Source organism: Anabrus simplex, chromosome 1, assembly GCF_040414725.1.
Source record: "Anabrus simplex isolate iqAnaSimp1 chromosome 1, ASM4041472v1, whole genome shotgun sequence".
NCBI lineage: Eukaryota > Metazoa > Arthropoda > Insecta > Orthoptera > Tettigoniidae > Anabrus > Anabrus simplex.
Genome location: NC_090265.1, coordinates 461,958,527 through 461,972,167, shown reverse-complemented (window position 1 = coordinate 461,972,167; position 13,641 = coordinate 461,958,527). Strand labels below are relative to the sequence as shown.

At 38.4% G+C, this 13,641-nt stretch overlaps 1 protein-coding gene across 1 annotated transcript in view; it reads left to right on the top strand.

Annotated features, from left to right (window-relative positions):
* HDAC1 (histone deacetylase 1) overlaps window positions 1-13,641 on the top strand; it is a 279,346-nt gene that overhangs the window by 40,187 nt on the left and 225,518 nt on the right. The window contains exon 2 of the mRNA XM_067135243.2: window positions 13,225-13,337. Coding sequence (XP_066991344.1) covers window positions 13,225-13,337 — 113 coding nt within the window. The remainder of the gene's footprint in view (window positions 1-13,224; window positions 13,338-13,641) is intronic.

Here is a 13,641-nt window from a genome sequence, read left to right as displayed (position 1 = left end):
ATATAATAAGCCTGGTTGGCTTTTACATTACACGTTATAATTCTCATGTTAGGTCCATATTGAAATGTACATAAATACAAAGTATAATACCAATATAAATGGTCCGTTATTGGACATTATAAATTTTCCAGCTAACTCATTCCTGGTTGCCAGCATTTCGCCCCCGTGTGCTAGGCTGGTCTCATCAGTTGGTACCTAGCACACCTAACAAGATGCTAGCTAGTGCATGCCATGGAGGCCACTGCGTAGGCTAATTGTAGCCACCGGCAGTGCCAATCCACTATGAGAGACTTTGTCCCATTATTATAAATTGATGTCTGCTTGGCCATCAGATGATATAGGCTAGATGTTGATTCCCGTAGAGAATCTGAAATTTTTGTTCCGAATGAGTAAATTTATAATACCAGTATAAATGGTCCATTATTGAACATTATAAATTTTCCAGCTAATTCCCGGTTGCCAGCTTGCACCCTCGTGAGCTAGGCTGAGCTCATCAGTTGGTACCTAGCACACCTACCAAGATGCTGGCTAGTGCATGCCGTGGAGGCCACTGCGTAGGCTAATTGTAGCCACCGGCAGTGCCAATGCACTATGAGAGACTTTGTCCCATTATTAAAAATTGATGCCTGCTTGGTCATCAGATGGTATTAAATTAAATTTATTTTTGAAAATTGTGCGGAAGCTTTAAGGTGTAAAGATAAATGTATAGAGATAGAAAGTGTCCTCTTCACAAGAACTCTCAAAAACAAAAAATGGAGGTCAGACCATTATGAGCTGAGTTACAAAAGAATTAGTGCACCAACACGGCAGCTGATTGAAAGTGTCCTCTTCACAAGAACTCTCAAAAACAAAAAATGGAGGTCAGACCATTATGAGCTGAGTTACAAAAGAATTAGTGCACCAACACGGCAGCTGATACCGGCCATCTTTAAAGTTCTGCACGGATTTTCAAGTGGTTCCATAGCTAGAAAGTTACCATTTGGCTTCAAATATTTCTACAGAAAGTGACACATTCCAATCAAAAACTGCAGCTTTCTTTGGTGTACCAGACATACTAAGTGTTTAAGTTTTAACCCGTTAGTGCTCCCCGGCAACTTAAGTTGCCATGCCGTATTTCATGCTCTGGTGATATATGAAAACAATTGACATCCCTGGAGTTGATCTTAACAGTAACAATGGAGACTCCTACAACCTCAACAGAGAGCTTCATTGTTATTCTAGACCAGACTGTTTCCTAAATGAACAGTTATTCAAATACACTACACAGCTGCCATTTGCTTGTTGTTACAGAACTTCAAACATGTAAGTAATTTTCTCGTACTCAATAATTTTACTAAGTTCCACATTATTACTAGCTTAGATGAAAGTATATACAAGTGAAATGATTGATAATCAAGCACTTATGAGGAATATCTTGATGTGCAAATACAGTTTCATATTAGTGGCAACTAAAGTTGCCGAGGAGCACTTGGAATACCAATGTGCCACAGTTAGTAATATACAAGCAAGCCTATCAAAAAGGAATTGTATTTCAGTACAGTCCTTTTCTATGCGTTCATATGAGAGACAGAGAGAGTGTGTGTGTGCGCGTGCATGCGGCAATCGAACAGACAAAATTCTAAAGATGGGTAGATTTGAAGAACATGACAAGACGTACATTTGATATGCTAACAGTGTTTAGAAGTTTAGAAAACACAATCCTTCAATCAACCATGCATTTTACAGGTCATCAAGAGGCTCTTATAAAAGGGGGCTAGGCCTAAATTTAGATCAAATTCTCGAGGAACTTGCTAAAGGAAATGAGGAAGATGGGGAACTGCCTAAAACAATTGCGGTTTGCCCGCCCATGGAAAATCCAGCAGCTGACAGCGACAAGGACTCTGATAAGTCAGATGCAGAGGTGACTGGAGACTTTGATCATCTTCCATCTCGTGTTCTACAGTCTGAAGTGTTGCTAACTTACAACAATGGCAATGGTAGATCTTATTTAGAAGAGGAGGAAGAGCCACAACCAAGCACATCATCAGCTCGTGCCAGCATTCCTCGTAAATGAGTCGGGCAACAGTTTCAATCTTTGTCATGGAAATTGCACCGAACGTCTACTTCTTTCAGTATTCCTGAACTAACTCCGGTCTATAAACCTACCTCTGAGGACATGTTACGAGAGACAGTTACACGTCCTCTAGATGCACTTCAGCTATACCTCACTAGTGACCTTATCGATCAAATAGTAAAAGAGACTAAAACAGGTATGCTGCTCAGCATTTAGTACATGATTTAGGATGTACAACAAATGAAATACTCACCCTTATTGGTGTAATGCTATTCACAGGTTATCACACACTTCCATCAAAAAGACTTTACTGGAGAAATGAACCAGACGTGCACATACCTCTAGTTACCGAAGCTATACGGCGTAAACGCTTCGAGGAAATTTTACGACACCTCCATCTGGCCAACAATGACAAAAATACAGGAGAAGATCACATGTTAAAGGTTCGTCCAATTTTCAGTTTCTTGAATAATTCATTCAAGATTTTATGCCCCGGCAGTACTATCAGTATTGATGAAAGTATTATACCATACTATGGAAAGCATGGGTGCAAGCAATTTATTCGCGGCAAGCCGATAAGATTAAGGTACAAACTGTGTGTGGCTGCCGATCCTTCTGGTTATATATTTCACGTGGAACTTTACTGTGGTGCGTCTCCTCAGCTTCCAATAACAAACTTAGGCCAGGGTGGTGATGTGGTTCTAGGTTTGTTGGACTATGTAGATCCTGTGCCTGGTACTAAGGTGTACTTTGATAACTTGTTCACCTCCGTACCTCTCCTACAGGAGCTAACAAGGAGGAGATTAGGAGGCATTGGGACTCTCCGAGAAAACAGATGCCTTCTAAGCATGCACTTGCCAGACAAGAAAATATGGGAAAAAGAGCCCAGATTTGCAACGGCAGTATCGTCTACTAAGAACCTTTTGGTGGTAAGGTGGATTGACAACAATGTTGTAACAGTACTAACCAACTGTGACAGCACTGAACCAAAGAAAAAGTGCTACAGGTATTCATGTACAGAGAAGAAAAGAATATTGGTGGATATTCCACGTCTCATCGCCCAGTATAATAAACACATGGGTGGTGTAGATATCAATGACCAGTTCGTAGCTACATACCGCTGCAATATTAGGACAAAGAAATGGTGGTGGCCATTCTTTGCTTGGGCCGTTGACGTTTCCTGTGTGCAAGCATGGCTTCTGTTCCGCAGATTTGGGCATGATATGGCATTGTTGGAAATTTGTCGTCATTGTGCTGTATGTCTTCTGAAGTCTTTTGGGACGCCACAGCAATATCCAGGCATCCGACCAACATTAGAGTTCTCACCAGTGTTAGATGATGTGAGGCGAGACCGAATGGATCACATCATTGAGAAGGGAACATCCAAGTACAGGCATTGTAGAGTATGCGGAAATTGCACGACGTATTTGTGTAGAAAGTGTGATGCACCTCTGCATCCAAACGAATGCTTCAAGGTATTCCACAAGCAGTGAACTGTCAATGACATTTCCACAAATTGGAAATAAGACGTGGATTATGATTGTAAAAAGTTATTGTTTCCTTGTACCTTTTGACTGTGTATGTGCTCTTCGGCACAAATTTGGAATAACACATGAACCGTAAATATGAGTGTAATAAGTTATAGTTTCCTTCTGATTTTGACTATGTATGTGCTCCCCGGCAACTTAAGTTGCCAGTCAAAAATGACTACTCGGTGAATATATTTTTTTGAAATTTCAGTTCTTATTTCTTACCAGGTTCATTATAAACCAGAAACGATGAAAAGTATTTTTAAAATATTTATTGTAATTAGGAGCACTAATAGGTTAATTTTTATTAATAATCTGTCATTCCAATTGTTTGCTGTAAAAAAATAAATTAAAATGGGGATGAGCTACAGTAGGACATTTGTCATGTACAATGATGCGATATGTCTTTAATGTGAAGAAATGTTCATTTATAACATTTACTAGGAAAAAGAAATGTATGGTCGCATTTCACTATGTGCAAGGTACTAAATTAGAAATGGCTTCAAGAATTAGAGAGGGGTAATTTTTGATAGAAGATAACAAATAATGCCAACCATATGCTTGGATTTACAGACATGCCAACTCTCCCGCTTTAAACAGGAGACTCCCGTTTTTTTATTTCTTCTTCCCGAACACCTGGACCGTTCCCCTCGAATTTCAGAGCAGTTTCAGTAATTTTTTTTATTATTTTTATCTCCAGCACATTTCTTCGTTTTATCGATATATGGCTGAGTATGGCTGGTCGATACTAGTTCTAATAATCACAACCGAATGGCAGTACGGTGGCCAACCATGTGCTCCTCTTTGGTCTTTAATGCAGTCAAATACTTCAAATAGCTTAATAATAGGAAGTGGAAGTTGCAAGCCAGTAACCTAACTTCAGAAATAGCATGCCATAGACATGCATAAGTGCTCGTGTTATGTCACATAGTAGTGCTTCTTGGTTGTATGTCTTAATATTTGTTTTGGCCAAAATGTCAAAAAGGAAATATGATGCAGTGTTTAAAAGCACTTACAGGGAAGATTTTCCATGTTTCAGTGAATCCAGGAAGGGACCAACGTTCACATTCTGTACTATATGTAGGTGTGAATTTTCAGTTGTGCATGGCGGAAAGTGCGATGTACTCAAACATGTGCAAACAAAGAAACATAAAGGAGAATGTTCAGTGTGTAGAAAGAAATCAGAAACTGAAAAACCAAGATGTAAATCCTGTGACGAATGCCGAGATTTTATTTACGTAATTTATTGTAGAACGTAACCTGCCTGTAAATTGTGCCGACCACACAGGTGTTTTTTTGCGCAAAATTTTTCCTGATTCGGAAATCGCTAAACGATAGGGGTGTACTGGAATGAAAACAGCGGCTATCATCACAGAAATGTGCATGGAAGAAAGGGCGAAAATTGTATCACATTTGCAGGTGAATGTATTTTCTGTTTGTACTGATGGTAGCAATAAAAGCGACTTGAAAATATATCCTATTGTTGTAACATATTTTAGGCCTGAACTCAATGAAATTCAGAGGGGTCTACACTCTGTGCCTAATTTAGAAGGGGATGCTACTGGAGCTAACATAGTCAATCTTTTGCTCTCAAATTTTCAGAAATTCCTCATTCCATTGAAAAACTGCCTAGCTCTTGGTGCTGATAATGCTACAGTATGGTGTGGCAGGATGTTTGAAGCGGGAAGCGTTTAGATAAGGAAACTGATATTGTGCACTCCCAGTTCTGTAACTTTCAGCTTGAAGAAACAGACCTGACAAAAGTAAGAATTAATATTCAGTGGGCATTGATAGGTCAGATTAAATCAACTGATGGTGTACTTAAGTATGACAGACTCTCTAAGGTGATACTTGCTATTTTATCAATTCCACATAGCAATGCAGAATGTGAAAGGATTCTTAGCAGAGTCACAAAGACAAAAACACAGTTCAGATCCTTGCTGTCTGAACAAACTTTAGAGGAACGTTTCTTAAAATCGGTTCAGCAAGGCAAATGCTTAGAGCTAAAATTTAGTTCAGAGTTTCTGAAGAGGGCTAAGTCAACTACAGGTGTGTTGAACAACAATTAGTCGTAATGTGTTCGGCATGTTGAAGGATGATAAGTCACATGTTCCTAAAGTTCAGGTATGTCCAGTATTTAGTGTTCATATATAAATAATGAAAAACATATATATGGAGGCCAAATAGAGTTGTTAACGTATTGAATTAGAATATGTTCTGCTTTCAGTGATGTGTCGTAATATGCCACGATTCGCTGCCATATTTCTCCTGATTTTTTTAACTTTTGAAAGTTGGTATGTGTGGATTTAATAAGGAGTTCTGAATTAATTACCTAATTTTCCATACTCATTCAATTATTTAAGGTTGGCTGCCCAGTTGTACTTCCTCTTAAAACAATAATGACCATCAATCACCACTCAGATATACAATAGCCTTAAAAGTAAGTTAGATTATAAGTCTGTAATTTGCGACCAGCATTCAAAGGAATAAATACATGTTGTTGAAATTAATAAGTTTTTGCTGTATTTGTGTTACAAAACAAATATTATATTATTACGAATGAAACCTGGCCTGTTTTATCACACTAATTTATTTCAGGATGAATGAATAAATGCACACACACACACATATCTATTCAACCATGAATGACCACACACACTAATTGCTGCCTGTTTAGAAGTGTCTCACAACAGGACTCAACCTGGACAGTCTTTACCTGAAGGAGGGTCTAGATACACTCAGTTTAGCTATACATATTTACTTATAGTGTACTTTGAAATATATGTAATTACAATAATAATGATATAATTGAAATAAAATAAATTAATAAAAATAATTATAATAATAATTAATAACCATTCCAATATGATTAAAATGATCAAATATGAATAAAATAAAATACTTTAATTGCCCCATGCCGGGTGCCATTTGAAATATTATTATTATACGTGCCTTGAGTCCTCTCAGCTTCCAACAACTATCTCCAAAGGTTGGTCAGGCTGCTCACGTCACTCCAGGACATTAATGTACATGAATCGCTTCCTTGATTCCCAGAATGGACATCTTGGTTCCTCGTTGGGAAGGTTATTCACTGTGATTTTATTTAATCACAACTGTTTTATCAGAACACACTCCCGTTATACTGTGCGAGTCTGTCCAAAGTAACAACTGTGGAATTAATGAACGACGAATGCCGTGTGAATCAATAAATAATAATAATGTTATTGGCTTTACGTCCCACTAACTACTTTTTCTTTTTCTGGAGACACCGAGGTGCTGGAATTTTGTCCCGCAGGAGTTTTTTACATGCCAGTAAATCTACCGAAATGAGGCTGACGTATTTGAGCACCTTCAAATACCACTGGACTGAGCCAGGATCGAACATGCCAAGTTGGGGTCAGAAGGCCAGCACCTCAACCGCCTGAGTCACTCAGCCCGGCGGCGAATCAGTCAAAGAATGGACCAAGCACTGAACACTCCTACAATTTAATTTAGCAATAATCAGTTCTGTGTAAAATAACACATTAGCTCCTGCTTGCACATACCTATAAATCACTAAGCACTGCACATTCTGTCGGAGAATGATTGAGCAGAAGAATACCATGTAGCGTCTTTCACAGAATGCACACACAGAAAGAACTTGTAATAACCTAGTAATACACTCGTAATGAACTTGTGCAGTAACGACTCCGTAGTGAAGGTTCAACACTACTAACTCCATAATGGTTCACGTCGCACGTGCGCACATCTATATATATAAAATAAGAGTTTTGTCTGTACATTGCTCAGAATTTGAAAAGAATGGTATTTCTGTATCGGTCATGTCCATAGTAACAAGAAAATGTACTTTTTACTTTTCCGTAATTTCTGTCTGTCTGTATGTATGTATGTATGTATGTATGTATGTATGTATGTACACGCATCACGAGAAAACGGCTGAAGAGAATTTAATGAAAATCGGTATGTAAAGTCGGGGGATGAGCCGCTACAATCTAGGCTATAAATAATTTTATTCACGCCGAGTGAAATGGTAGTTTAGGGGAAGGCCTTAAATTTAATTCTTGAATATTTATATTATTAGCGGTCCTATCGATAAATACTGTATAACTAAAGTTATATAGAATTAAATTTCCAATCAATTATGCCTTATACATTTTTACCGTAACGGCTCTGATAACACAGATATTAATGAATTTGTAGTTTTGTTGCTAAGTCCATATCAACGCCTAGCCACGAGAAAATGGTTTAACAGAATTTAATGGAAACCACTATATAGAGTCGGGGAATAAGAAACTACAGTCTAGGCTGTAAATAATTTTATTCGCCCGAGATGAAATGGTAGTTTAGGGGAAGGCGCCTCAAATTTAATTTTTTAAATACCGGTACCTATGTTATTGGTGCTATCAAAAAGTACTACATAACAAAAGTTATAGACAATACAATTTCCGATCATTTATGTTTCATTCAGTTTTACTGTACCGACGATGATAAGAGTGGTATTTCAGAAGGCCTACAATATTGACAGCGCATAACACTGATCAACAATAACTTTACCTTGACCATTGTTTGTTACTGATCAACAATAACTTTACATTTACCATTGTTTGTTGTGATGTTCTTCGTTTCTTATGGTCCCGCTCAACTCCGATAGATGGGATTACTACTGCGTACCGAGTATAACAGCCCGACTGAACATTGGCGGGAAATAGCTGGGGAGTTGGAAAACTGTCTTCTTTAGCATGCCATTCCTCTGGTTCATGTAGCCTCCGTGGCTCAGACGGCAGCGCGTCGGCCTCTCACCGTTGGTAAACCGTGGTTCAAATCCAGGTCACTCCACGTGAGATTTGTGCTGGACAAAGCGGAGGCGGGACATGTTTTTCTTCGGGTACTCCCATTTTCCCTGTCATCTTTCATTCCAGCAACACTCTCCATTCTCATTTCATAGCATCTACCAGTCATTAATGTATCACTGGGAGTGGCGACCCCATCGTACTAACAGCCTATATATATGCTTCATTTATTACATCCCTGACCCGGCCAATGACTGGAAAACAGGTTGTAGGTTTTCATTTTCATTTTCCTCTGGTTCATACATTTTCTGATACTGCAGGTACGTAACACACTGGTTCATCATAGTATTCCAGTTATTCGATCCCTACTCTGACGCGCTGTTTTGAATGAGCTGTATGCACACCTACGGCAGAGGCTCACTTAGTACACACATCAATCAATCAATACTGATCTGCATTTAGGGCAGTCGCCCAGGTGGCAGATTCCCTATCTGTTGCTTTCCTAGCCTTTTCCGAAATGATTTCAAAGAAATTGGAAATTTATTGAACATCTCCCTTGGTAAGTTATTCCAATCCCTAACTCCCCTTCCTATAAATGAATATTTGCCCCAGTTTGTCCTCTTGAATTCCAACTTTATCTTCATATCGTGATCTTTCCTACTTTTATAAACGCCATTCAAACCTATTCGTCTACTAATGTCATTCCACGCCATCTCTCCGCTGACAGCTCGGAACATACCACTTAGTCGAGCAGCTCTTCTTCTTTCTCTCAATTCTTCCCAACCCAAACATTGCAACATTTTTGTAACGCTGCTCTTTTGTCGGAAATCACCCAGAACAAATCGAGCTGCTTTTCTTTGGATTTTTTCCAGTTCTTGAATCAGGTAATCCTGGTGAGGGTCCCATACACTGGAACCATACTCTAGTTGGGGTCTTACCAGAGACTTATATGCACTCTCCTTTACATCCTTACTACAACCCCTAAACACCCTCATAACCATGTGTAGAGATCGGTACCCTTTATTTACAATCCCATTTATGTGATTACCCCAGTGAAGATCTTTCCTTATATTAACACCTAGATACTTACAATGATCCCCAAAAGGAACTTTCAGCCCATCAACGCAGTAATTAAAACTGAGAGGACTTTTCCTATTTGTGAAACTCACAACCTGACTTTTAGCCACGTTTATCAACATACCATTGCCTGCTGTCCATCTCACAACATTTTCGAGGTCACGTTGCAGTTGCTCACAATCTTGTAACTTATTTATCACTCTATAGAGAATAACATCATCTGCAAAAAGCCTTACCTCCGATTCCACTCCTTTACTCATATCATTTATATATATAAGAAAACATAAAGGTCCGATAACACTGCCCTGAGGAACTCCCCTCTCAACTATTACAGGGTCAGACAAAGTAGTAGTAGTAGTAGTAGTAGTATGACCTGGTCTAGAATTACTATTTAAGCCTATTTCAAATTATAACAGTAGTATGACCTGGTCTACAATTACTATTTAAGAATATTTCAAATTATAACACCACAGTTCACTAAATAACTCAAAAGTCAACCCTGAAAAGAGCCGTTTTGTAAGAAAAGCATCTTCCTCTTCACTTTTATTAAATTCTACATTCATTTAATTCCAAATTAGCAGTGAAGAGGGGGCTTCTCCTCTGGCTTGGAGGAAAAAATTGCCTCCAAATCAGATAGGCTTTTCCGTTGCCATTGTAGTGAATTGAGATTTTCCGATTCATTGGGTACTCCTCGGAAACAGATTAGTAAAAAGGCATGGTTTTTGCCCTGGGACTCTCCACTATCCACCTCCCCACTCCCTCCCGCACCGCAGAAAAAAGACGAAGAGTGTTCACGGATCAGAACTGTCTGCGACATGGTCATTCCAGCTCTGGAATTCCAGCATAGTACTGTTCGTTAAAAGTGAGAAAGTGTGTGGTCTTTCATTTGATGGAGTATTTCATATGAAAGTATTGCTTTTAATCGCGCCATTCCCACTGACGTCATTGCAATGACCTGTGTTCATTTCAGTTGGAAAAACCACTAAGACAGTCTTTCTGAGGATGTAAAATGGCTAGTGGAGAGTGAGTGTCTGCCATTATAAATGAAAACTCCCCAACCTGGTGGTGACTGATGGTAGGCAAGCGGGCCTATCATTACAATGAAAATTCTCTAACCCAGTCTTCATATGAGAAAAGACGTTTGGTGACTTCCCCGTCGCGTTTCTAGGGTAAGAGCTATGCAATTTAATACAGTCTTGCTCACAACGTGTACACTACCTAGCTTAGAATTCTGTATACAATGTAGAATTCCGTAGCGAAGCACGGGTACATCAGCTAGTGTATATATAGTCTTGCTCCACATGGCCTTGGTGTGTCCAGAAGTCCACTGGTAGCAACGCTTTACCTTACACATCTTCAAACATCTCTCAGTCAACATGACCTTGTTCAAAACCGGAGCATGCGGATTGGCTATTGAGCGGCTGATACGAAAGTTAGCTATCTCTCGTGTTTGTCCTAATTGATGAATTACCATCTTCAGCCTATACTTCCCGGTTCTAACCCAGGTTTTCAAGCCACTTGTTGCAACACTTCCAACCAACTCCAACCATCTTTACCAATATAGACGCTGTTTCCCATGTTGCACATACTTGAGCATTGTACACCAATTTTGAGCTGTGTACACTGCTATGCCATGTACAGACTCGTACCCAAACTAAAAATTAAGCAAATATAAGGATATACATATTCAATATTCTCTAATTACATATTCTTCTTATATTATTATGATCATACATCTTAAGAAAATCACATGATTTCCACTACCTTTAGATCACTTTCACTTGCACTCACGAGTCCAGCCCTTACGCACACCACAGGTGCATGCAGACAGTTAGGTTTGAACACAAGGCTGTTGGCTACACAACTTGGTTCGACTCCAGTAATTTACAGTCATATACAGTGAACAACTGAACAGCAACAAAACAGCAGGACAGTACTCTTCCAGTTACACTCACGATAGCTGCTCCAGTCACTGACTCTACAATGGTCCTCAGTCCACAGAAGTACGCACACACAGTACTCCGTCCCGAAACAGACGATACGCTGACGGCAACCAACAGCTGTCTTCAGTTCAGCTACTTACTCGACAATCCGACACAGCAACCACAACTCCTCAGACTCAGACTCCGGTGGGGCACTAACGACAGCCAACACTGCTGTCACCCTCAGCCCAGGCCAATGAACCCTAACACACTGAGCCCGACTCCAAGTCACACACTAACTGACTGCTTGTGGCTGGCCTTCTCTTTATAGCTTGGGTGATGTGTACTGGAATATTTGCGCTGTAGCTAGAGATGGAACATTTTCACTGCACATCACAGAAATGCATGGAGAAAAACAGATGAAGAGAATGAGAACAATACACGGGAAGGCTGGCTACGCCTTCCAGGCCAGATGAGTGATCCCCGGTTGTCTGACTCACCAGCCCCTTCCAGGAAGTACCAAATGGGGCTACCACAGGGCTGGCACGGAACAATATTTTGTCCTTTTGATGAATCTACTTCGTATTTAAGAAGTATTTTTAACCTCATATTGCTACATAACATAAGAATGTTTATTTTGCTATGCATGTTAAACATAATTGAAGACCTCCCTGGAATAAGAATATAACCAACAAATTTTTTTAAAGTTAAAATTTCAGTGGAACTAGTTTGTATCATCACGCCGCTATGCTGTGGTGTCATCTTATGTTTTACATTTGAACTTCAAGCTGGTTTACAGCTAGCAGAACTTTGTCTTCTGTGGTGTAAGGACGGAACATTAGTCAAGATGGTGGACAATGCTTGTGTTGGTCCATCACCAGGTGTAATAGATCATTTAAATAAAGACCATAGACGAAATCACCTCTATATTTTGAAATATTTTCTTGACATTTTTATTGTTATTGTTGTTTATTATTGCACTAATATTATTGTGTTCCAAATGCATGTACAGGATTTCTCTTATCTTACATACAAATGTAAAGCATACTTGCAGATTATTTTCACTTGTATCATTATTTTTAAAAGCTTAAGTTATAAGAAAAAAATATTGTTTTTAATAGATGGACTCATTTGTACACTTACATATAAATTGGTTCAATTAGTGTATACCATGAAATAAACCCCCAAAATAATTTTCATCTCTCCTAAAAAAATTACTGGTTTGTTGGTTACATCCTTATTCTGAGGAGGCGTTCAATTATAACCAATATATTTGATTCCCTATGATTATCAATCTTTATCCAAAAGTTAGAACTTACAAGAATAAATTATTCTCTTTCAATGATCCAGAATATCTCATCACTTGAGTTCTTCATTTATTAAATGCTGTTAGGTTTTAACTTCTTTACTGCAGAACTAGATTTATTTTCAGGAATGCATACTGTAATCAGTAAACAAATTAAGCATGTGTCTCAGGTTCATAAATTCAGATGGTATTTTCTTGTTTTGTCATCATCTCTGCGCTGTTAAGGTATTGCTGTTTTTAATCACTTATTGATTTAGTTCTGTCGTTTTAATTCATGTATATATATTCCATCATGCTAAAATTCTGCATGTACCTGAAATAATTATTTTCTTTGTATGTATATTAACTTACTCCTCTCTGTTTTATTTTTGTTTTAACTTCCATGTATTATAAGTAGTAGCGTGTTAAAGAGGTACTGTATTGAAGTTACTGGCTGTGTACTGTACTTAAAAATACTTTTTGTGAAAACAAAATATCAATATCAATTGTACATATAACTTGCAAATACATCAATAGTTGTTCAATTTGACTTCATTTCTTTTCAAAGGTGACATCGGGAACTACTACTATGGACAAGGTCATCCCATGAAACCCCATCGTATACGTATGACACACAACTTACTCTTGAATTATGGACTATATAGAAAAATGGAGATCTATGTAAGTAGATTTTTTTGTGTAAATAATGACAAATCAGTTATAAATGCTTCAAAAATGAGAATCATAGTAATCATAGAGGCCTACAAAACAATTCAGTATAGGATGAGTACTTCAGTCATTTCTAAATTGTATTTTGTTTAGTTCTGTTTTAACAATAATTTCATTTCTCTGTTGTTATGCCACAATATTGGTTTTATACATTTTGTACTCTGCTAAATATTTTCATCAGTTGGTAACTTGGTGTTATACAGGGTGCACCAAAACTAGACTGCAAAAATTCAGGAATGGATTCCTCACATAGAGA